General features: G+C 39.2%; 1 protein-coding gene across 2 annotated transcripts in view; it reads left to right on the top strand.

Moving 5' to 3' along the window:
* Positions 1 to 21,465, top strand: part of LOC100580500 (cytochrome P450 4X1) — a 50,986-nt gene extending 29,521 nt beyond the window's left edge. For both annotated transcript variants that reach the window (XM_030823865.1, XM_003282129.4), the window contains exons 7-12: positions 334 to 440; positions 1,012 to 1,202; positions 17,150 to 17,283; positions 19,297 to 19,361; positions 20,132 to 20,214; positions 20,710 to 21,465. In XM_030823865.1, the coding sequence (XP_030679725.1) occupies positions 334 to 440; positions 1,012 to 1,202; positions 17,150 to 17,283; positions 19,297 to 19,361; positions 20,132 to 20,214; positions 20,710 to 20,884 (755 nt within the window). In that variant the 3' untranslated portion in view covers positions 20,885 to 21,465. The remainder of the gene's footprint in view (positions 1 to 333; positions 441 to 1,011; positions 1,203 to 17,149; positions 17,284 to 19,296; positions 19,362 to 20,131; positions 20,215 to 20,709) is intronic.
* Positions 21,466 to 23,491: the final 2,026 nt, after the last annotated feature.

Here is a 23,491-nt window from a genome sequence, read left to right as displayed (position 1 = left end):
ATTTCATTCCATTTTATTTAATAACTTTTCCACGAAGATAAAATATTAGACTGAGGAAGAAAAGAATGATTGGTCACTTGCATCTAAACTTGAAATCATCTTAATTTTATTGCCCACATACTGATGGAAACTATGTTTTTTATTTGTGTTGTTTATCTTTGGAGCTTTAATCAAAAGTCCCTTTGATGAGAAAATAAACCATCTGTGAAAATTAGATCTATTTAAACGTCTGGAAATCAGGCAAGATTTGAAGCTATTCATTAACCATGGCTTATTTATAATTTATTTGATTTTGCTGTCACTTTGGTAATTGGAAACTATTTTTCTACCCAGATACAATAATCCAGGAAAGAAAGAAATCCCTCCAGGCTGGGGTAAAGCAGGATAACACTCAGAAGAGGAAGTACCAGGATTTTCTGGATATTGTCCTTTCTGCCAAGGTAAATCTTCTGAATTTCTAAGCCTGCTCAAGTGACCAGTTAATTATGTAAGTAGGTGGGTAAGTGGGAACGGGATGGAGAGACAAGAATAAAACCGATTGACTAAATTTAACTGTACTTTGAATTGATGAGTAGCTTCATGCAATTTGAGACAGAGAATTCTGCAACTCTGTCGCTAGAGGAGGGTTAGTAAAGACTAAACGACCGATTTGACAAGATTTGGGGATTGTCATATGGATACATGGATTTTAGGGCATCATGAAAAAATGGTCACATGGATAAACGTAAAAATTGTGATGATAAGGTCCTGGGAAATCTGGGAGTTTGAAGAGAATATCTAGGGCCTGTTGATCGAGGGCCCTCTGTGCAAGGCCTGCTTTTCTTATCTAACCTTGGTTCTCCTTTATGCTTTGGGCAGAATATGGTTTATACCACGTATTTGTCGAACTGAATTAAAATTTAAACCCCTATTTAAAACTGGGATTTTTCCCCTAAAATCATTATTGTGGTCATATCTCCAAACATTTATAAACTGGCATTTTACTTAAAATATCTGTATTGTACTTTCTAGGATGAAAGTGGTAGCACCTTCTCAGATATTGATGTACACTCTGAAGTGAGCACGTTCTTATTGGCAGGACATGACACCTTGGCAGCAAGCATCTCCTGGATCCTTTACTGCCTGGCTCTGAACCCTGAGCATCAAGAGAGATGCCGGGAGGAGGTCAGGGGCATCCTGGGGGATGGGTCTTCTATCACTTGGTAAGATCTGCACCCCTAAATTTTCCTCCTAGTTTTCCCCCTGAGATTTTGCTTTATTTTCTGCGCTGGTACCTTAGTGACCCTAGTGCCTCAGGATATGTGTAGGTGAAACAGAAGAAGTAGGCTACTTCTCTGTTCTTTCTTTTTTTTTTTTGAGATGGAGTCTCGCTCTGTCGCCCAGGCTGGAGTGCAGTGGCGCGATCTCGGCTCACTGCAAGCTCTGCCTCCCGGGTTCACACCATTCTCCTGCCTCAGCCTCCGAGTAGCTGGGACTACAGGTGCCCACCACCACGCCCGGCTAATTTTTTGTATTTTTAGTAGAGATGGGGTTTCACCGTGGTCTCGATCTCCTGACCTCGTGATCCGCCCGCCTCGGCCTCCCAAAGTGCTGGGATTACAAGCGTGAGCCACCGCGCCCGGCCCTTTTCTGTTCTTTCTAAAGAGAGCTCCAAATTATTCTCTTGTCTTTTGGGAAAAAAAAAAGTTTATTTATCCATAAATTGTCTGTCATTGTTTTTCTAATCTATGGTGTGTGAAATGTCTTATTTCTTTATTTCACCTTGGCTCTGATGCATTGGAAATTAGGACTTGATCCCTGTGCTGGCACTTAGAACTTAAACGATCGGGTTCCAGTGGAGCTCCTCTTCTGAGAGGGCTGAATGATTCGCTGCATTATTTAAGGCTCATTGGAGACATCTTCTCCCATCCGCTTGTCACCAATTTTATTCCTCAGGATTGATGTTAGACTTCAAACATAATATTAGATGATATATACTATAGTTAAGTTTAGCAAATATGGACTGAGGACATTTTAAATACTGAGATTTTTTATGACTACAATTTATTGTGGGCCCTGTCTTCGATGAGCTCATGGTCTAATACAGGAGAAAGGAGACAGACCTCCAAATTGCAGTGTAGCATGATGAGGGCAATGATAGAGATATGTGCTGGCTAACACAAAGACATAGAAGACAGGTACCTACCCTGGCATGGGAGCTCAAGGAGACTTCCTTGACATTTACGCTGACCATTACAGGATAAGTAGGAGTTAGCCAGGTGGAAACTGTCATCTCTATCTTGCTAGACTTTAAGCATATATTGCTGTTAATAAAGCCCAGGTTATGCTGTTTGCAAAGATAAAATATGTTCCTGACATAATCTGGTCAAAGGGACAGAAAGATAGAAATACTAAGGACAACTCAGCAGCATGACCAGATAAAAAACACCATATTTCGTATGCAAAAGTCAACTCAACTGGAACATTTGTAAAACCAAATTTGACATTATAAAAGTATATTAGAGATCTCATTTTATAAGGAAATAGAAGCCCTTTCCTACCGTAAGCTAAAGATTTAATCTGTATAGCACAAAATACAATGTTGAGTAATCATTTTTAATTTATTTCTTTTTTTTCTTTTTTTTTATTATTATACTTTAGGTTTTAGGGTACATGTGCACAATGTGCAGGTTTGTTACATATGTATCCATGTGCCATGTTGGTGTGCTGCACCCATTAACTCGTCATTTAGCATTAGGTATATCTCCTAATGCTGTCCCTCCCTGCTCCCTCCGCCCCACAACAATCCCTGGAGTGTGATGTTCCCCTTCCTGTGTCCATGAGTTCTCATTGTTCAATTCCCACCTATGAGTGAGAACATGCGGTGTTTGGTTTTTTGTCCTTGGGATAGTTTGCTGAGTATGATGGTTTCCAGTTTCATCCATATCCCTACAAAGGACATGAACTCGTCCTTTTTTATGGCTGCATAGTATTCCATGGTGTATATGTGCCACATTTTCTTAATCCAGTCTATCGTTGTTGGACATTTGGGTTGGTTCCAAGTCTTTGCTATTGTGAATAGTGCCACAATAAACATACGTGTGCATGTGTCTTTATAGCAGCATGATTTATAGTCCTTTGGGTATATACCCAGTAATGGGATGGCTGGGTCAAATGGTATTTCTAGTTCTAGATCCCTGAGGAATCGCCACACTGACTTCCACAATGGTTGAACTAGTTTACAGTCCCACCAACAGTGTAAAAGTGTTCCTATTTCTCCACATCCTCTCCAGCACCTGTTGTTTCCTGACTTTTTAATGATGGCCATTCTAACTGGTGTGAGATGGTATCTCACTGTGGTTTTGATTTGCATTTCTCTGATGGCCAGTGATGATGAGCTTTTTTTCATGTGTTTTTTGGCTGCATAAATGTCTTCTTTTGAGAAGTGTCTGTTCATGTCCTTCACCCACTTTTTAATGGGATTTTTTGTTTTTTTCTTGTAAATGTGTTTGAGTTCATTGTAGATTCTGGATATTAGCCCTTTGTCAGATGAGTAGGTTGCAAAATTTTTCTCCCATTCTATAGGTTGCCTGTTCACTTTGATGGTAGTTTCTTTTGCTGTGCAGAAGCTCTTTAGTTTAATTAGATCCCATTTGTCAATTTTGGCTTTTGTTGCCATTGCTTTTGGTGTTTTAGACTTGAAGTCCTTGCCCACGCCTATGTCCTGAATGGTATTGCCTAGGTTTTCTTGTATGGTTTTAATGGTTTTAGGTCTAACATTTAAGTCTTTAATCCATCTTGAATTAATTTTTGTATAAGGTGTAAGGAAGGGATCCAGTTTCAGCTTTCTACATATGGCTAGCCAGTTTTCCCAGCACCATTTATTAAATAGGGAATCCTTTCCCCATTTCTTGTTTTTGTCAGGTTTGTCAAAGATCAGATAGTTGTAGATATGCGGCATCATTTCTGAGGGCTCTGTTCTGTTCCATTGATCTATGTCTCTGTTGTGGTACCAGTACCATGCTGTTTTGGTTACTGTAGCCTTGTAGTATAGTTTGAAGTCAGGTAGCATGATGTCTCCAGCTTTGTTCTTTTGGCTTAGGATTGACTTGGCAATGTGGGCTCTTTTTTGGTTCCATATGAACTTTAAAGTAGTTTTTTCCAATTCTGTGAAGAAAGTCATTGGTAGCTTGATGGGGATGGCATTGAATCTATAAATTACCTTGGGCAGTATGGCCATTTTCACAATATTGATTCTTCCAACCCATGAGCATGGAATGTTCTTCCATTTGTTTGTATCCTCTTTTATTTCACTGAGCAGTGGTTTGTAGTTCTCCTTGAAGAGGTCCTTCACATCCCTCGTAAGTTGGATTCCTAGGTATTTTATTCTCTTTGAAGCAATTGTGAATGGGAGTTCACTCATGATTTGGTTCTCTGTTTGTCTGTTATTGGTGTACAAGAATGCTTGTGATTTTTGCACATTGATTTTGTATCCTGAGACTTTGCTGAAGTTGCTAATCAGCTTAAGGAGATTTTGGGCTGAGACGATGGGGTTTTCTAGATATACAATTACGTCATCTGCAAACAGGGACAATCTGACTTCCTCTTTTCCTAATTGAATACCCTTTATTTCCTTCTCCTGCCTGATTGCCCTGGCCAGAACTTCTAGCACTATGTTGAATAGGAGTGGTGAGAGAGGGCATCCCTGTCTTGTGCCAGTCTTCAAAGGGAATGCTTCCAGTTTTTGCCCATTCAGAATGATATTGGCTGTGGGTTTGTCATAGATAGCTCTTATTATTTTGAGATACGTCCCATCAATACCTAATTTATTGAGAGTTTTTAGCATGAAGGGTTGTTGAATTTTGTCAAAGGCCTTTTCTGCATCTATTGAGATAATCATGTGGTTTTTGTCTTTGGTTCTGTTTATATGCTGGATTACATTTATTGATTTTCGTATGTTGAACCAGCCTTGCATCCCAGGGATGAAGCCCACTTGATCATGGTGTATAAGCTTTTTGATGTGCTGCTGGATTCAGTTTGCCAGTATTTTATTGAGGATTTTTGCATCAATGTTCATCAAGGATATTGGTCTGAAATTCTCTTTTTTGGTTATGTCTCTGCCAGGCTTTGGTATCAGGACGATTCTGGCTTCATTTTTAACTGACAAAAATTGTGTGTATACATGTTATATATATATGTATGTGTGTATATATATGATGTACAGCATGACATTTTTATATATGTATACATTGTGGAATGACTAAGTCTGTCGATGGACATGTTCATTAACTCATACTTATCATTTTTTTTTGTGGTGAGGACATTTAAAATCTACCCTCTTAGCAATTTTCAAGTATATAAATTGTTATTAACTCCAATCACATATTGTACAATGCATCTCCTAAACTTATTCCTCCTGTCTGACTGAAATTTTGTATCCTTTGACTAACATCCCTGTAATCCCCCATTCTCCCACAGCCCCTGGTAACCACTGTTCTACTCTCTGCTTCTATGAGTTTAATGTTTTAGATTTCCACGTGAGATCATGTGGGATTTGTCTTTCTGTGCCTGGCTTATTTCACTTAGTATAATGTCATCCAAATTCATCTCTATTGTCATAAATGACAAGATATTTGTCTTTTCTATGGCTAATTGTTAGTCCATTGTTTATATATATACCACGTTTTCTTTATCCATTTATCCAAAGATGGACACTTAAGTTGATTTCTATATCTGGGCTATTGTGAATAATGCTGCAATGAACATGGGAATGTAGATGTCTCTTCAACACACGGATTTCATTTCGTTTGGTTGTATATCCAGAAGTGGAATTGCTGCATCATATGGCAGTTCTATTTTTCATTTTTTGAGGAAACTCCGTACCATTTTACATATGGCTGTACTAATTTACATTCCAACCAAAAGTGTCTAAGGGTTCTGTTTTCTCTACATCCTCACCAACATTTGTCTTTTTGGTAATAATCATTCTAATGGGCATGAGGTGACATCTCATTATGGTTTTAATTTACATTTCCCTGATGATTAGTGATGTTGAGCATTGTTTTATTTACCTGCTGGCCATCCATGTCTTGTTTTTAGAAATGTTATTTTAGGTTTTTCTCATTTTTAAATCTAGTTATTTGTTTTCTTGCTTTTGTGTGAGTTCCTCATATATTTTGAATATTAACCCCTTATCAGATATATCATTTGCAAACACGTTCTCCCATCCTTTAAGTTGTCTCTTCACTATGTTGATTGTTTCCTTTGTTGTGCAGAAGCTTTTTAGTTTGCTGCAAAACCATTTATCTATTTTTTCTTCTGTTGACTATACTTCCAGAGTTGTATCCAAAAAATCATTGCCAAGAATAATATCAAGAAACTTTCCCCTATGTTTTTTTTCTAGTGGTTTTATGGTTTCAAGTCATATGTTTAAATCTTTAATCCATTTTGAGTTGATTTTTGTATATGGAGTGAGATAAAGGTCCACTTTTATTCTTCTACTAGTGCATATCCAGTTTTCTCAACACCATTTATTGAAGATACTGTCCTTTCACCACTGTATGTTCTTGGCACCTTTGTAGAAGATCAGTTGACAATAAATGTGTGGGTGTATTTCTGGACTCTTTATCCTGTTTTATTAGTTTATATGTCTCTTTTTTTAGAAGCACTATGCTGTTTTGGTAACTAGAGCTCTGTAGTCGATTTCAGATTAGGTAGTATGATGCCTCCAGCTTTGCTCTTTTTGCTCAAAATTGCTTTGGCTATTTGAGTTTTTTTATTCCATACAAATTTTAGGGGGTTTTTTTCAATTGCTGTGAATAATGCCATTGGAATTTTGATGGAGATTGCATTGAATCTTTGGGTAGTATGGATATTTTAACAGTTTTAATGCTTCCAATTAATGAACACAGGGTATTTTTCAATTTGTGTTTTCCTCAATTTCTTTCACCAGTGTTTTTTTCTTAATTTAATTGTTTTATTTCCATAGAGTTTGGGTAACAGGTGGCGTTTGGTTACAAGTAAGTTCTTTAATGGTGATTTGTGAGATTTTGATGCACCTATCACCTGAGCAGTATACACTGTACCCAATTTGTAGTCTTGTATCCCTCACCTCCCTCCCACCATTTTCCCCAAGTCCCCAAAGTCCATTGTATCATTCTTATGCCTTTGCATCCTCATAACTTACCTCCCACTTATGAGTGAGAACATATGATGTCTGGTTCTCCATTCCTGAGTTACTTCACTTAGAATATTGGTCTCCAATTTCCATCCAGGTTGCTGCAAATGCCTTTATTTTGTTCCTTTTCACGGCTGAGTAGTATTCCATGGTATATACATCCCACAATTTCTTTATCCACTCTTGATTGATGGGTATTTGGGCTGGTTCCATATTTTTACAATTGCAAATTGTGCTGCTACAAACATGCAGGTGCAAGTGTCTTTTTCATATAATGACTTCTTTTCCTCTGGGTAGATACCCAGTAGTGGGATTGCTGGATCAAATGGTAGTTCTACTTTTAGTTCTTTAAGGAATCTCCACACTGTTTTCCATAGTGGTTGTACTAGTGTATATTCCTACCAGCAGTGTAGAAGTGTTCCCTGTTCACTGTATCCACACCAACATCTATTATTATTTGACTTTTTGATTATGGCCATTCTTGCAGGAGTAAGGTGGTATTGCGTTGTGGTTTTGATTTGCATTTCCCTGAACGTTAGTGATGTTGAGCATTTTTTCATATATTTGTTGACCATTTGTACATCTTCTTCTGAGAATTGTCTATTCATGTCCTTTGTCCATTTTTTGATGGGATTATTTGTTTTTTTCTTGCTAATTTGTTTGAGTTCCCTATAGGTTCCGGATATTAGACCTTTGTTGGATGTATAGGTTGTGAAGATTTTCTCCTACTCTTTGGGTTGTCTGTTTACTCTGCTGATTATTTCTTTTGCTGTGCAGAAACTTTTTAGTTTAATTAAGTCCCACCTATTTATCTTTTTATTGTTGTTGTTTTTTGGAGTTATTTTGTTTTGGCTTGGTTTTGCATCTGCTTTTTGGTTCTTGGTCATGAAGTCTTTGCCTAAGCCAATATCTAGAAGGGTTTTTCTGATGTTCTAGAATTTTTATGGTTCAGATCTTAGATTTAAGTCCTTGATCCATCTTGAGTTGATTTTTGTATAAGGTGAGAGATGAGAATCCAGTTTCATGCTTCTACATGTGGCTTGCCAATTATCCCAGCACAATTTTTTGAATAGGGTTAATATTTGCTTTATATATTTAGTTGTTCCTATTTGGGGTACATATTTATTTACAACTATCATATCCTCCTGATTGACCCCTTTCTCATTATATAATGGTCTTCTTGTCTCTTTTTACAGTTTTTGTCTTAAAGCCTAATTTGTCTGATAAAAGTTCAGCTGCCTTTGCTCTCTTTTGGTTTCTATTTGCATGGAATATTTTTTCCAACCCTTCACGTTCACTCTATGTGTGTTCTTAAAGATGAAATGAGAAACTGTAGGGGCATATGCTTGGGTCTTGTTTTTTTCATTCATTCATTCTGCCACCCTTTTGATTAGAGAATTTAATTCATTTGTATTCAAGGTAATTATTGACAGACAAGGACTTATTACTGCCATTTTGTTAATTGTTTTCTTGTTGTTTTATAGATCTTTTGTTCCTTTCTTCCTCTCTTACTCCTTTCCTTTGTGATTAGGTGCTTTTCTCTAGTGGTATACTTTGATTTTTACTTTTTATCTTTTGTTGCTCTACTATAGGTTTTTGCTTTGTGGCTACCATGAGGCTTACATAAAGCATAGTTATAAAAGGCTACTTTAAACCGATAACAGCTTAGCTTTCAACACTTAAAAAAAACTATACACTTTTACTCTACCAACTGCCCTCCATTTTATGTCTTTGATGTCATAATTTACCTAGTTTTGGAGATGTGTCCCCTTATTGTGTATCCCTTATCAAATTATTGTAGCAACAGTTATTTTTAATAGTTTTGGCTTTTAACTTTATGCTAGAGATAGAATTAATTAACATACCACCACTACATTGTTAGGGTATTCTAAATTGACTATGTATTTACCTTTATCAGTGAGATTTTTGTTTTCAATTTTCATGTTGTTAATTAGTATTCTTTCATTTCAACTTGGAGAATTCACAGTAGCATTTTTTAAGATGGGTCTAGTAGTGGTGAACACCCTCAACTTTTGTTTATCTGGAGATGTCTTTATCTCTCCTGCATTTTGAAAGATAACTTTTGTTCCATGATTGAAATGGACAAAATTGTTTTTTTAATTATGAAAGTGCCAGGGTAAGCAGAATTACTCTTTTTTTCTTTTTTTTTTTTGAGACCGAGTTTCGCTCTTGTTGCCCAGGCTGGAGTGCAGTGGCGCAATCTCTCGGCTCACCACAACATCTGCCTCCCGGGTTCAAGCGATTCTCCTGCCCCAGCCTTCCTGAGTAGCTGGGATTACAGGCATGCACCACCATGCCTGGCTAATTTTGTATTTTTGGTAGAGATGGGGTTGCTCCATGTTGGTTAGGCTGGTCTTGAACACCCGACCTCAGATTATCCGCCCACCTGGGCCTCCCAAAGTGCTGGGATTACAGGTGTGAGCCACCGCACCCGGCCAGAATTACTCTTATTTATCCTGAGCTTGAGGAAGAAAGAATTCAAAATTAAAATTTCACATTACCTAATGGCCAAAGCCTGCATTCAAAATAAGTCATCAGAAAAACATATAAAAACACAATAAGGTAAACAGACTAAATATATGCAGTCATTTTATGGAACCAATCTGACTAGGTAGGATGCAAATTTTAAAAAAAACTTTATTCTTGGGGGTGGAGCCAAGATGGCCGAATAGGAACAGCTCCGGTCTCCAGCTCCCAGCCCCAGCAACACAGAAGACGGGTGATTTCTGCATTTCTGCTTGAGGTACTGGTTTCATCTCACTAGGGAGTGCCTAACAGTGGGTGCAGGACAGTCGGTGAAGCGCACTGTGCGCGAGCCGAAGCAGGGCGAGACATTGACTCACTCGGGAAGCGCAAGGGGTCAGGGAGTTCCCTTTCCTAGTCAAAGAAAGGGGAAGCAGACGGCACCTGGAATATCGGGTCAGTCCCACCCTAACTGCGCTTTTCCAATGGGCCTGGAAAACGGCACACTAGGAGATTGTGTCCCGCACCTGGCTCGGAGGGTCCTATGCCCACGGAGTCTCGCTAATTGCTAGCACAGCAGTCTGAGATCAAGCTGCGAGGTGGCAGCGAGGCTGGGGGAGGGGCGCCCGCCATTGCCCAGGCTTGCTTAGGTAAACAAAGCAGCCAGGAAGCTCGAACTGGGTGGAGCCCACCACAGCTCAAGGAGGCCTGCCTGCCTCTGTAGGCTCCACCTCTGGGGGCAGGGCACAGACAAACAAAAACTCTGCAAGAACTTCCACAGACTTAAATGTCCCTGTCTGACTGACAGCTTTGAAGAGAGTAGTGGTTCTCCCAGCACGCAGCTGGAGATCTGAGAACGGTCAGACTGCCTCCTAAAGTGGGTCCCTCACCCCTGAGCAGCCTAACTGGGAGGCACCCCCCCAGTAGGGACAGACTGACACCTCATTCAACCCGGTACTTCTCTGAGACAAAACTTTCAGAGGAACTATCAGACAGCTGAATTTGTGGTCTCACGAAAATCCGCTGTTCTGCAGCCACCGCTGCTGACACCCAGCCAAACAGGCTCTGGAGTGCACCTCTAGTAAACTCCAACAGACCTGCAGCTGAGGGTCCTGTCTGGTAGAAGGAAAACTAACAAACAGAAAGGACATCCACACCAAAAACCCATCTGTACATCATCATCATCAAAGACAAAAAGTAGATAAAACCACAAAGATGGGGAAAAAACAGACCAAAAAAACTGGAAACTCTAAAAAACAGAGCACCTCTCCTCCTCCAAAGGAACGCAGTTCCTCACCAGCAACGGAACAAAGCTGGATGGAGGATGACTTTGATGAGTTGAGAGAAGAAGGCTTCAGACGATCAAACTACTCTGAGCTACGAGAGGAAATTCAAAACAACAGCAAAGAAGTTAAAAACTTTGAAAAAAAATTAGAAGAATGGATAACTAGAATAACCAATGGAGAGAAGGGCTTCAAGGAGCCGATGGAACTGAAAGCCAAGTTTCGAGAACTACGCGAAGATTGCAGAAGCCTCAGTAGCAGATGCGATCAACTGGAAGAAAGGGTATCGCTGATGGAAGATGAAATGAATGAAATGAAGAGAGAAGGGAAGTTTAGAGAAAAAAGGATAAAAAGAAATGAACAAATCCTCCAAGAAATTTGGGACTATGTGAAAAGACCAAACCTACGTCTGATTGGTGTACCTGAAAATGATGGGGAGAATGGAACCAAGTTGGAAAACACTCTGCAAGATATTATCCAGGAGAACTTCCCCAATCTAGCAAGGCAGGCCAGCATTCAGATTCAGGAAATACAGAGAACGCCACAAAGATACTCCTCGAGAAGGGCAACTCCAAGACACATTATTGTCAGATTCACCAAAGTTGAAATGAAAGAAAAAATGTTAAGGGCAGCCAGAGAGAAAGGTCGGGTTACCCACAAAGGGAAGCCCATCAGACTAACAGCTGATCTCTCAGCAGAAACTCTACAAGCCAGAAGAGAGTGGGGGCCGATATTCAACATTCTTAAAGAAAAGAATTTTCAACCCAGAATCTCCTATCCCGCCAAACTAAGCTTCATAAGTGAAGGAGAAATAAAACACTTTACAGACAAGCAAACGCTGAGTGATTTTGTCACCACCAGGCCTGCCCTAAAAGAGCTCCTGAAGGAAGCACTAAACATGGAAAGGAACAACCGGTACCAGCCACTGCAAAAACATGCCAAATTGTAAAGACCATCGAGACTAGGAAGAAACTATAGCAACTAACGAGCAAAATAACCAACTAACATCATAATGACAGGATCAGATTCACACATAACAATATTAACGTTAAATGTAAATGGGCTAAATGCTCCAATCAAAAGACACAGACTGGCAAACTGGATAAGGAGTCAGGACCCATCAGTGTGCTGTATTCAGGAAACCCATCTCACGTGCAGAGACACACATAGACTCAAAATAAAGGGATGGAGGAAGATCTATCAAGCAACTGGAAAACAAAAAAAGGCAGGGGTTGCAATCCTAGTCTCTGATAAAATAGACTTTAAACCAACAAAGATCAAAAGAGACAAAGAAGGCCATTACATAATGGTAAAGGGATCAATTCATCAAGAAGAGCTAACTATCCTAAATATATATGCACCCAACACAGGAGCACCCAGATTCATAAAGCAAGTCCTGAGTGACCTACTAAGGGACTTAAACTCCCACACAATAATAATGGGAGATTTTAACACCCCACTGTCAGCATTAGACAGATCAACGAGACAGAAAGTTAACAAGGATATCCAGGAATTGAACTCAGCTCTACATAAAGTGGACCTAATAGACATCTATAGAACTCTCCACCCCAAGTCAACAGAATATACATTCTTTTCAGCACCACACCACACCTATTCCAAAATTGACCACATAGTTGGAAGTAAAGCTCTCCTCAGCAAATGTAAAAGAACAGAAATTGTAACAAACTGTCTCTCAGACCACAGTGCAATCAAACTAGAACTCAGGATTAAGAAACTCACTCAAAACCGCTCTACTACATGGAAACTGAACAACCTGCTCCTGAATGACTATTGGGTACATAATGAAATGAAGGCAGAAATAAAGATGTTCTTTGAAACCAACGAGAACAAAGACACAACATACCAGAATCTCTGGGACACATTCAAAGCAGTGTGTAGAGGGAAATTTATAGCACTAAATGCCCACAAGAGAAAGCAGGAAAGATCCAAAATTGACACCCTAACATCACAATTAAAAGAACTAGAAAAGCAAGAGCAAACACATTCAAAAGCTAGCAGAAGGCTAGAAATAACTAAAATCAGAGCAGAACTGAAGGAAATAGAGACACAAAAAACCCTTCAAAAAATTAATGAATCCAGGAGCTGGTTTTTTGAAAAGATCAACAAAATTGATGGACCGCTAGCAAGACTAATAAAGAAGAAAAGAGAGAAGAATCAAATAGATGCAATAAAAAACGAAAAAGGGGATATCACCACCGATCCCACAGAAATACAATCTACCATCAGAGAATACTACAAACACCTCTATGCAAATAAACTAGAAAATCTAGAAGAAATGGATAAATTCCTCGACAAATACACCCTCCCAAGACTAAACCAGGAAGAAGTTGAATCTCTGAATAGACCAATAACAGGTTCTGAAATTGTGGCAATAATCAATAGCTTACCAACCAAAAAGAGTCCAGGACCTGATGGATTCACAGCCGAATTCTACCAGAGGTACAAGGAGGAACTGGTACCATTCCTTCTGAAACTATTCCAATCGATAGAAAAAGAGGGAATCCTCCCTAACACATTTTATGAAGCCAGCATCGTCCTGATACCAAAACCTGGCAGAGACATAACCAAAAAAGAGAATTTCAGACCAATATCCTTGATGAACATTGATGCAAAAATCCTCAATAAAATACTGGCAAACCGAATCCAGCAGCACATCAAAAAGCTTATCCACCATGATCAAGTGGGCTTCATCCCTGGGATGCAAGGCTGGTTCAACATACGCAAATCAATAAATGTAATCCAACATATAAACAGAACCAAAGACAAAAACCACATGATTATCTCAATAGATGCAGAAAAGGCCTTTGACAAAATTCAACAACCCTTCATGCTAAAAACTCTCAATAAATTAGGTATTGATGGGATGTATCTCAAAATAATAAGAGCTATCTACGACAAACCCACAGCCAATATCATACTGAATGGGCAAAAACTGGAAGCATTCCCTCTGAAAACTGGCACAAGACAGGGATGCCCTCTCTCACCGCTCCTGTTCAACATAGTGCTGGAAGTTCTGGCCAGAGCAATCAGGCAGGAGAAGGAAATAAAAGGTATTCAATTAGGAAAAGAGGAAGTCAAATTGTCCCTGTTTGCAGATGACATGATTGTATATCTAGAAAACCCCATTGTCTCAGCCCAAAATCTCCTTAAGCTGATTAGCAACTTCAGCGAAGTCTCAGGATACAAAATTAATGTACAAAAATCACAAGCATTCTTGTACACCAATAACAGACAAAAAGAGAGCCAAATCATGAGTGAACTCCCATTCACAATTGCTTCAAAGAGAATAAAATACCTAGGAATCCAACTTACAAGGGATGTGAAGGACCTCTTCAAGGAGAACTACAAACCACTGCTCAATGAAATAAAAGAGGATACAAACAAATGGAAGAACATTCCATGCTCATGGGTTGGAAGAATCAATATCGTGAAAATGGCCATACTGCCCAAGGTAATTTATAGATTCAATGCCATCCCCATCAAGCTACCAATGACTTTCTTCACAGAATTGGAAAAAACTACTTTAAAGTTCATATGGAACCAAAAAAGAGCCCGCATCGCCAAGTCAATCCTAAGCCAAAAGAACAAAGCTGGAGGCATCACGCTACCTGACTTTAAACTATACTACAAGGCTACAGTAACCAAAACAGCATGGTACTGGTACCACAACAGAGACATAGATCAATGGAACAGAACAGAGCCCTCAGAAATGATGCCGCATAGCTACAACTATCTGATCTTTGACAAACCTGACAAAAACAAGAAATGGGGAAAGGATTCCCTATTTAATAAATGGTGCTGGGAAAACTGGCTAGCCATATGTAGAAAGCGGAAACTGGATCCCTTCCTTACACCTTATACAAAAATTAATTCAAGATGGATTAAAGACTTATATGTTAGACCTAAAACCATTAAAATCCTACAAGAAAACCTAGGCAATACCATTCAGGACATAGGCGTGGGCAAGGACTTCATGTCTAAAACACCAAAAGCAATGGCAACAAAAGCCAAAATCGACAAATGGGATCTCATTAAACTAAAGAGCTTCTGCACAGCAAAAGAAACTATCATCAGAATGAACAGGCAACCTACAGAATGGGAGAAAATTTTTGCAACCTACTCATCTGACAAAGGGCTAATATCCAGAATCTATAATGAACTCAAACAAATTTACAAGAAAAAAACAAACAACCCCATCAAAAAGTGGGCAGAGGACATGAACAGACACTTCTCAAAAGAAGACATTTATGCAGCCAGAAAACACATGAAGAAATGCTCATCATCACTGGCCATCAGAGAAATGCAAATCAAAACCACAGTGAGATACCATCTCACACCAGTTAGAATGGCCATCATTAAAAAATCAGGAAACAACAGGTGCTGGAGAGGATGTGGAGAAATAGGAACACTTTTACACTGTTGGTGGGACTGTAAACTAGTTCAACCATTGTGGAAGTCAGTGTGGCGATTCCTCAGGGATCTCGAACTAGAAATACCATTTGACCCAGCCATCCCATTACTGGGTATATACCCAAAGGACTATAAATCATGCTGCTATAAAGACACATGCACACGTATGTTTATTGCGGCACTATTCACAATAGCAAAGAGTTGGAACCAACCCAAATGTCCAACAACGATAGACTGGATTAAGAAAATGTGGCACATATACACCATGGAATACTATGCAGCCATAAAAAATGATGAGTTCGTGTCCTTTGTAGGGACATGGATGAAACTGGAAAACATCATTCTCAGTAAACTATTGCAAGGACAAAAAACCAAACACCGCATGTTCTCACTCATAGGTGGGAATTGAACAATGAGAACTCATGGACACAGGAAGGGGAACATCACACTCCGGGGACTATTGTGGGGTGGGGGGAGGGGGGAGGGACAGCATTAGGAGATACACCTAATGCTAAATGACGAGTTAATGGGTGCAGGAAATCAACATGGCACATGGATACATATGTAACAAACCTGCACATTGTGCACATGTACCCTAAAACCCTAAAGTATAATAAAAATAAAAATAAAAAAATTAAAAAAATAAAAAAAAAAAAAACAACTTTATTCTTCTTCCACTTATAAACTTTCAACCTCCTTTGTGGAGCAAGTTCTTTTTATCTCTGGGGAAAGATCCTGAGTAAGTCTCATAGAGTTCTCATTCATTTAAATCACAAGAACAATCTTATGTCAGTAATTAAACTGTCTGGCCCAGTGTAATAATGAAACTTCCAAATACTTATCCACTTGAGCTTTTCTTTCCATCCCAGCTTGGTACTTCTTTGGTCCTAGAAGCCAGCAGTGGGCAAGGGGTTTATCATCGACTTATTCTTACTGACTAGCTCCTCAATACCCAGTAGCTGCTGTTTCTGGCCCTTCCAGGAATGGTTTTAGGAGGAAAGGGGATAAGGAGTAAAGGGCTGGTACGATTGTGATCGTGCCAAAGCTTGGTGGATATTCCATGCTTCCCTTCTCTCAAGAGGAAACTCCCTTTCTTGGAGACTCTCTCACTAGAACTTTCCAGTGGTGATTCAGGGGACAAGAGAATAATTGTCCTTAGGCAGAGACTTTTTCAAGCTGGTCCCAGAGCTTTCCCTCTTGCCAGTTAATTGGTTTAAGGACACAGTTGCCCATCCTTGCCTTGCCTCTGCTGCTGTCCTCTGCCTTTCTGTCTGTTCTGAGTTACAGCCTTTCACATCAGTCCTATACTCCCCAAACTCCAAGGAGCACAAGTCAGATCATCTAAGTGATCCTCTTGAAACCTCTTGTTTAAGATGGGGGAAGCACCCTTCCTTTTCCATGGCACTCTGGCATTCCAACAACACTTTAAAGAATTTTCTCTCTCAAAATTCTTAAGCCTCTCCTCTTTAATCCTTCGCCATTTTTATGCATTATTACTTTATATGATGAGCTAAGAGTTACAAAACTGGTTTTTAGAAATCTCCTTAGCAAATGTTTTACTGGTAGTTTAGCAGCTCACTTTATAATAAGGATACATGATATATTTCTTTGGTTCCTCTGCCTTTGGGACCTCAGCTCATCCTGAGGCAGAGAGTCCCATTTTAACATTCTGTTACATAAACCAGTGGCAAAATGGCTTTAACCTGAGGGTAGTAATTACCAGGAACAAACAGAAAACAGAAAAAAAGGAAACTGGTGAGGATATCTGAGTCCCTTCCCTCCCTCATCCTCACAGGGACCAGCTGGGTGAGATGTCGTACACCACGATGTGCATCAAGGAGACTTGCCGATTGATTCCTGCAGTCCCGTCCATTTCCAGAGATCTCAGCAAGCCACTCACCTTCCCAGATGGATGCACATTGCCTGCAGGTCTTTACATTCTTTTCCTAAGCAGGTCCTAGAGGCTGTGGGATCCTGGAGACCACAGTGGCAGAGATTAGTGAGTCTCTTAGCACTTGGAGAAGTCAAAAGATAATTCTAACATGTGGCTTAGGTTTAATCACCTATGAGGAGCTCAGAGGATAATGCTTTGGTCAGACGTGAATTTCAATGACCTTCCCGAAGGCACATAGCCAGTTGCAGCAAAGCTAAGCCCAGAATCCATGTCTCTGGAATCCCAGCCCAGGGTCTCTTCCATTGTGGGACATCATTTCTAAGATAATCTTTGTTTGGCTGAGTTTGAGACCGAGCTGAAACTTCATGGAAAATAGTACCAGTGTCTTTATCTGAAAGACCAAGGGGGATCTTTGGCCTCATCATCATAATATCACCCTTATAAATGTATAACATTTAATAGTTAATATAGAGCCTTCAAACCCATTATCTCATTTTTCCCCTTGGAATCCAATGTTAACAGATGCTTATACAATGATTTACAGTTTACTGAACACTTTTAAATACTTTTGATGTGGCCAAAAATCCAGAGGCAGCCCCAACGTGTAGATGACGTTAACTGATGTGAGCAGAGCTAGAACTCGTGCAGAGGCCCTGAGTCTGGAGCCTAGAGCTCTTCGGAACAACACAGGTTTCTGAGCAGGGCTTATAGGAAGCAGAGGGGTCATGTGAGACATATTATCTGATTCAATGTTCTATTAATTCATGTCTTAGGAGGCAAGCCAACAGGATTGCTTTTGGCAAACACCTACAGCCTGTTACTGTAACTTTGCTTACAGACCCAGAATTAATTTCTGGAAACTAGAATTATTTCTGGAAACCAAATAACCCTCAAATTCTCTCTCCTTTGTTTTGTACTCTTGTTTCTCCCCAAACCACATGGATATTTGCCAAAATTCTCCACTTTCCATATGTGAACAGCACGAATGGAAATTTGTCACGGGATCTGCATGATGGAATCACAGTTCTCTGTGTGTGTGTGTGTGTGTGTGTGTGTGTGTGTGTGTGTGTGTGTTTTCCTCTCGAGACAGAGTCTTGCTATGTAGCCCAGGCTGGAGTACAGTGGCGTAATCTCAGCTTACTGCAACCTCTGCCTCCCAGGTTTAAGCAATTCTCCTGCCTCAGCCTCCCGAGTAGCTGGGATTACAGGTGCACACCACCACGCCTGGCAAATTTTTGTATTTTTATTAGAGATGGGCTTTCACCATGTTGGCCAGGCTGGTCTCAAGATCCTGATCTCGAGACCAGCCCTCCTCAGCCTCCCAAAATTCTGGGATTACAAGCGTGAGCCACTGCGCTCAGCCAGTTCTGTGCTTTTATACCCAAATTATCTCCAGGAGTGCTTAATAGTCCATTAATAGGTATTTAGGCCAGGCACAGTGGCTGACGCATATAATCCCAATATTTTGTGAGGCCAAGGTGGGAAGACTGCTTGAGGTTAGGAGTCTGAGACTAGCCTGGGCAACATAGGGAGACTATGTCTTTACAAAAAAAAAAAAAGGAGAGAGAGAGAGAGAGAGAGCCAGGCACGGTGTTGCATGCGTGTATTCCTGCCTACTTGGGGGACTGAGGCAGGAGGATCACTTGAGCTCAGAAGTTCAAGGTTACTGTGAGCAATGCTCATGCCACTGCTCTCCAGCCTGAGTGACAGGCCGGACCCTGACTCTAAACAAAAACAAAAAACACATATTTAAGTAATTTCTAAACATAGCAGAAAACATTAGCATGGTTTATCACTTTGACATGACACCAACAGCTACTTAAGATAGAATCATGAATTAAGTAAATTGTTGTGTGGAAAGCTGAGGTGCCAACCCAAGCCGCATCCTCTTAGGTGCTCCTCACTGGTGTCATCAGCTACAGCAGGCAGAGCATTGCCAGGAGCTAGCTCTTCCCTTCAAGAACAAAAGTCTTGTTTAAGAGCAGTATAACAGTAGCCCCCAACTTGCTCTTTCTCCCGCAGTCTCTTTTATTTCCCTCCTTTCTCAGGGATCACCGTGGTTCTTAGTATTTGGGGTCTTCACCACAACCCTGCTGTCTGGAAAAACCCAAAGGTACGATTCTCTCTTGTACATAAGTACTTCCAAGAACTAATGCTGTGCAAGTCACTTTTTGGTAGCTAAGCACAGAAGTGGCTATATAATTAAGGGAAATGACACAAATTAAACAAAAATAAACATAAAAGCCAAAAGAAATGTAAAACTATTCTATGTTCTTGAAACACTCTTGACGCATATCAGTGATTTCTTTCATGTAAGCCACTAAGGTTTAAGATCTATTACATGTAATAGGAAGCTGGAGTATATGGCTCTGTAGCAATTGGCCACATAATCATTTTGACTTGATTTCTAAGTGGATGCATCTCCATAGTGAAAATCATGCCACTTGCCATAGTATTTTTCTTTCCCTGGGTATCAGACAAATGAGCTGTGAGGCTGCAAGGTCTGCAGGTCTGAAGGTACACTGCCCAGTGTAGTAGCCACGGGCCACATACGGCCACTGAGCACGTGAAATGTGGCCAGTTGGAATTGAGTTGTGCTGCAAGTGTAAAATACGTGCTGGATTTTGAAGACATAGTACCCTAAAAAGATGTGAAACATTTCCTTTTAGTCATTATTTATATTGATTACAGGTTAGAATGGTAATTTTTGGTTAAATAAACTCTATTAAGATTAATTTCACCTTTTAAAAATGTGGCCAGCAGAACATTTTAAATTACACATGTAGATCACATTATATTTCTATTGATCGGTGCTAGGTGGTAGGTGAAGAAATGTGTCCATGTTGTTTGGGGGATGGTGGTGAGGTTGTCCTCTCATTTCAGGTCTTTGACCCCTTGAGGTTCTCTCAGGAGAATTCTGATCAGAGACACCCCTATGCCTACTTACCATTCTCAGCTGGATCAAGGTGAGAACAATTTGAAGTTGCCGAAAGTACCCAAAGATGTTTACCTGAGAGTAGTTTATTCCTTTCAGCTCCTCAGCTCTATAAATTCTTCCAGGGAACCGTAGGTCTTGGTGCCTATTTGAGCCCCAAAGGATCTGTTAGTTTTACAAAGGACAATCCTATTCTCTGTCACATCCTTTTTGGCCATGCCTCAAAAGCAGTCCCACAATGTAAGCTACTGCTCATAGGCTCAATGCAGTCTATCGTCAAAGCAAGAGAAATAATTTCATGAGTAACTCCAACTGCCACCTTGTTATGGGGAAGGCATCATGTTGGAGCCTCCCAGCTCACATTCTCACAGTGAACAATTTAAGTCTGAAGTTCAAGAGTTTCAATGGCATTTGGTGGAAAAATATCACTTTACTGTGTACTTCAGACTTCTTGTGCTAGTATTTTACTATAGTCAGAAGAAACATCATTTTTTCAAGTATCACTTTCTTTCCCACTTGTCTTCAGGAACTGCATTGGGCAGGAGTTTGCCATGATTGAGTTAAAGGTAACCGTTGCCTTGATTCTGCTCCACTTCAGAGTGACTCCAGACCCCACCAGGCCTCTTACTTTCTCCAACCATTTTATCCTCAAGCCCAAGAATGGGATGTATTTGCACCTGAAGAAACTCTCTGAATGTTAGATCTCAGGGTACAATGATTAAACTTACTTTGTTTTTAAGTTAAATTTATAGCTAATGATCCAAGCAGATAGAAAGGGATCAATGTATGGTGGGAGGATTGGAGGTTGGTGGGATAGGGGTCTCTGTGAAGCTACACATGATCCAAAATCATTTCTAGGTACACAGTGTGTCAGCTAGATCTGTTTCTATATAACTTTGGGAGATTTTCAGATTTTTTCTGTTAAACTTTCACTACTATTAATGCTGTATACACCAACAGACTTTCATATATTTTCTGTTGTTTTTAAAATAGTTTTCAGAATTATGCAAGTAATAAGTGCATGTATGCTCACTGTCAAAAATTCCCAACACTAGAAAATCATGTAGAATAAAAATTTTAAATCTCACTTCACTTAGCCTACATTCCATGCCCTGACCAATCCTACTGCTTTTCCTAAAAACAGAATAATTTGGTGTGCATTCTTTCAGACTGTTTCCTATACATTTTATATGTAGAAATGTAGCAATGTGTTCGTATAGATGTGATCATTCCTATATTGTTATTGATTTTTTCACTTAATAAAAATTCACCTTATTCCTTATTATGGCTTTATGGTATTCTGTAATATGAATGTACTATAATTTATTTAACTATTTTCCTTAATGGGCATTTAAGTTATTTCTAGTTTTAAAAACATGCTTGTCAATGGCAACAAAAGCCAAAATTGACAAATGGGATCTAATTAAACTAAAGAGCGTCTGCACAGCAAAAGAAACTACCATCAGAGTGAACAGGCAACCTACAGAATGGGAGAAAATTTTTGCAACCTACTCATCTGACAAAGGGCTAATATCCAGAATCTACAATGAACTCAAACAAATTTACAAGAAAAAAACAACCCAATCAAAAAGTGGGCAAAGGATATGAACAGACACTTCTCAAAAGAAGACATTTATGCAGCCAAAAGACACATGAAAAAATGCCTATCATCACTGGCCATCAGAGAAATGCAAATCAAAACCACAATGAGATACCATCTCACACCAGTTAGAATGGCCATCATTAAAAAGTCAGGAAACAACAGGTGCTGGAGAGGATGTGGAGAAATAGGAACACTTTTACACTGTTGGTGGCAGGAGAATCACTTGAAGCCAGGAGGGGGAGGTTGCAGTGAGCCGAGATGGCGCCACTGCACTCCAGCCTGGGTGACAGAGCAAGACTCCATCTCAAAAAAAAAAGGACACCAAACTTCTCAATCTTAATGTTGTCATCTATGTGGTATCTTCCATAATCTCTCCCAGACAGAGTCATCTTTTGCTGATATGATCGCACAGTATTTTTTGTTTATACCATTATAATCTCATTAATTGCAGCAACACAAATGACAAAAGACAACTGATTTCTCCCCTTGGATGATCTAATTTGCTTTCACTCTTCCATCGTCACTTATAACATGATGATTCTCAAATTCATCTACCTAAAATCTATATATATAAAAAATCCCTCCCTTGAATTCCAGATCATTGGAGACAAACACCCACATCTAAAACCAAATTTGTTTAACACTGGACCAGTCGTCCTGTATGACTTTCCATTTTGTCACTATTTCGTCAGCTGGTATACCAGTATCCACCCAGTTAAACAATATTTCCTTGTTTTTTTCTGGTACAAACCCAAATAAATTCAAACATCAATAAAAGTAAAATTCTAAAATAACTCTCTCTATATATATGTCTCCTTCTTGCTGGAAAAATGGGTTAGGTTAGTTCTTTTAAAAACATGCATGATAAATTGTACTAAATACAATATTCAGGTCTGGACATACTAGGTATAATTTTCTGTGTCTCTGGGGTCTTACCTATTTGGGGTCAAAATAAACTTTATTAAGCTTATTAATATTCAATTTCATTATCCTCTTTAACAATTATGTTCCCTGGTAGTTTCATTGCCAATAATTTATTTGTCAGGTTGCCAGGTGCTTCTAAACTTCTATGTATTTTTTCATATCCAATTTTACTTTAAATATTTTTATGAAAAGAAGTCTGTTAAATTTCCTAATAATTATTATATTATTATTTTTTTCACTGACATTTTGTGAATTGAAAGCCCTTAAAAATATGAAATCATGTTTTCCAAATATGTACCACAGACAATTTTGTTAAATAAATAAGACAGAAACAGGGCATTATCAAGAGATAAATATTCAATATACCTTATATTTCTGTCACACATTTTTATAACAGCTGTGCCAAAAATTGTATATCATATAAATGATAACAAGTTTACAAAGGCATTCCTTTATCCCTTAACTCTCAAATTAGAAACTTTCATAGGTAGGAAGTAGGGCAAGCATATATTCCCTTTGAAAGATGCAAGAAAATGTCATTGGCATTCACCATGGTACTCTTCAAGCTTAAAAAAATGGACTGCAAAACATTTACAAACATAGCCTATTTATTGGGTACCTTTATGTTTACATAAATATTGAAGATATCTCACATACCTCTTTCAATCAAATTATCTCACTGACATTTATTGACCACTTTCTATGGGGAAAAAAATTGTGTTTGCCCTAGAAAGCTTCTTTGGAACTCAGTTCTTGAATAAAAATGGTCTCCTAAAAAAAA

The sequence above is a fragment of the Nomascus leucogenys genome, chromosome 12 (assembly GCF_006542625.1).
Source record: "Nomascus leucogenys isolate Asia chromosome 12, Asia_NLE_v1, whole genome shotgun sequence".
In the NCBI taxonomy this organism is placed as follows: Eukaryota; Metazoa; Chordata; class Mammalia; order Primates; family Hylobatidae; genus Nomascus; species Nomascus leucogenys.
Note: the sequence above shows the minus strand (reverse complement) of the source record. Positions and strands in the feature narration are given on the sequence as shown.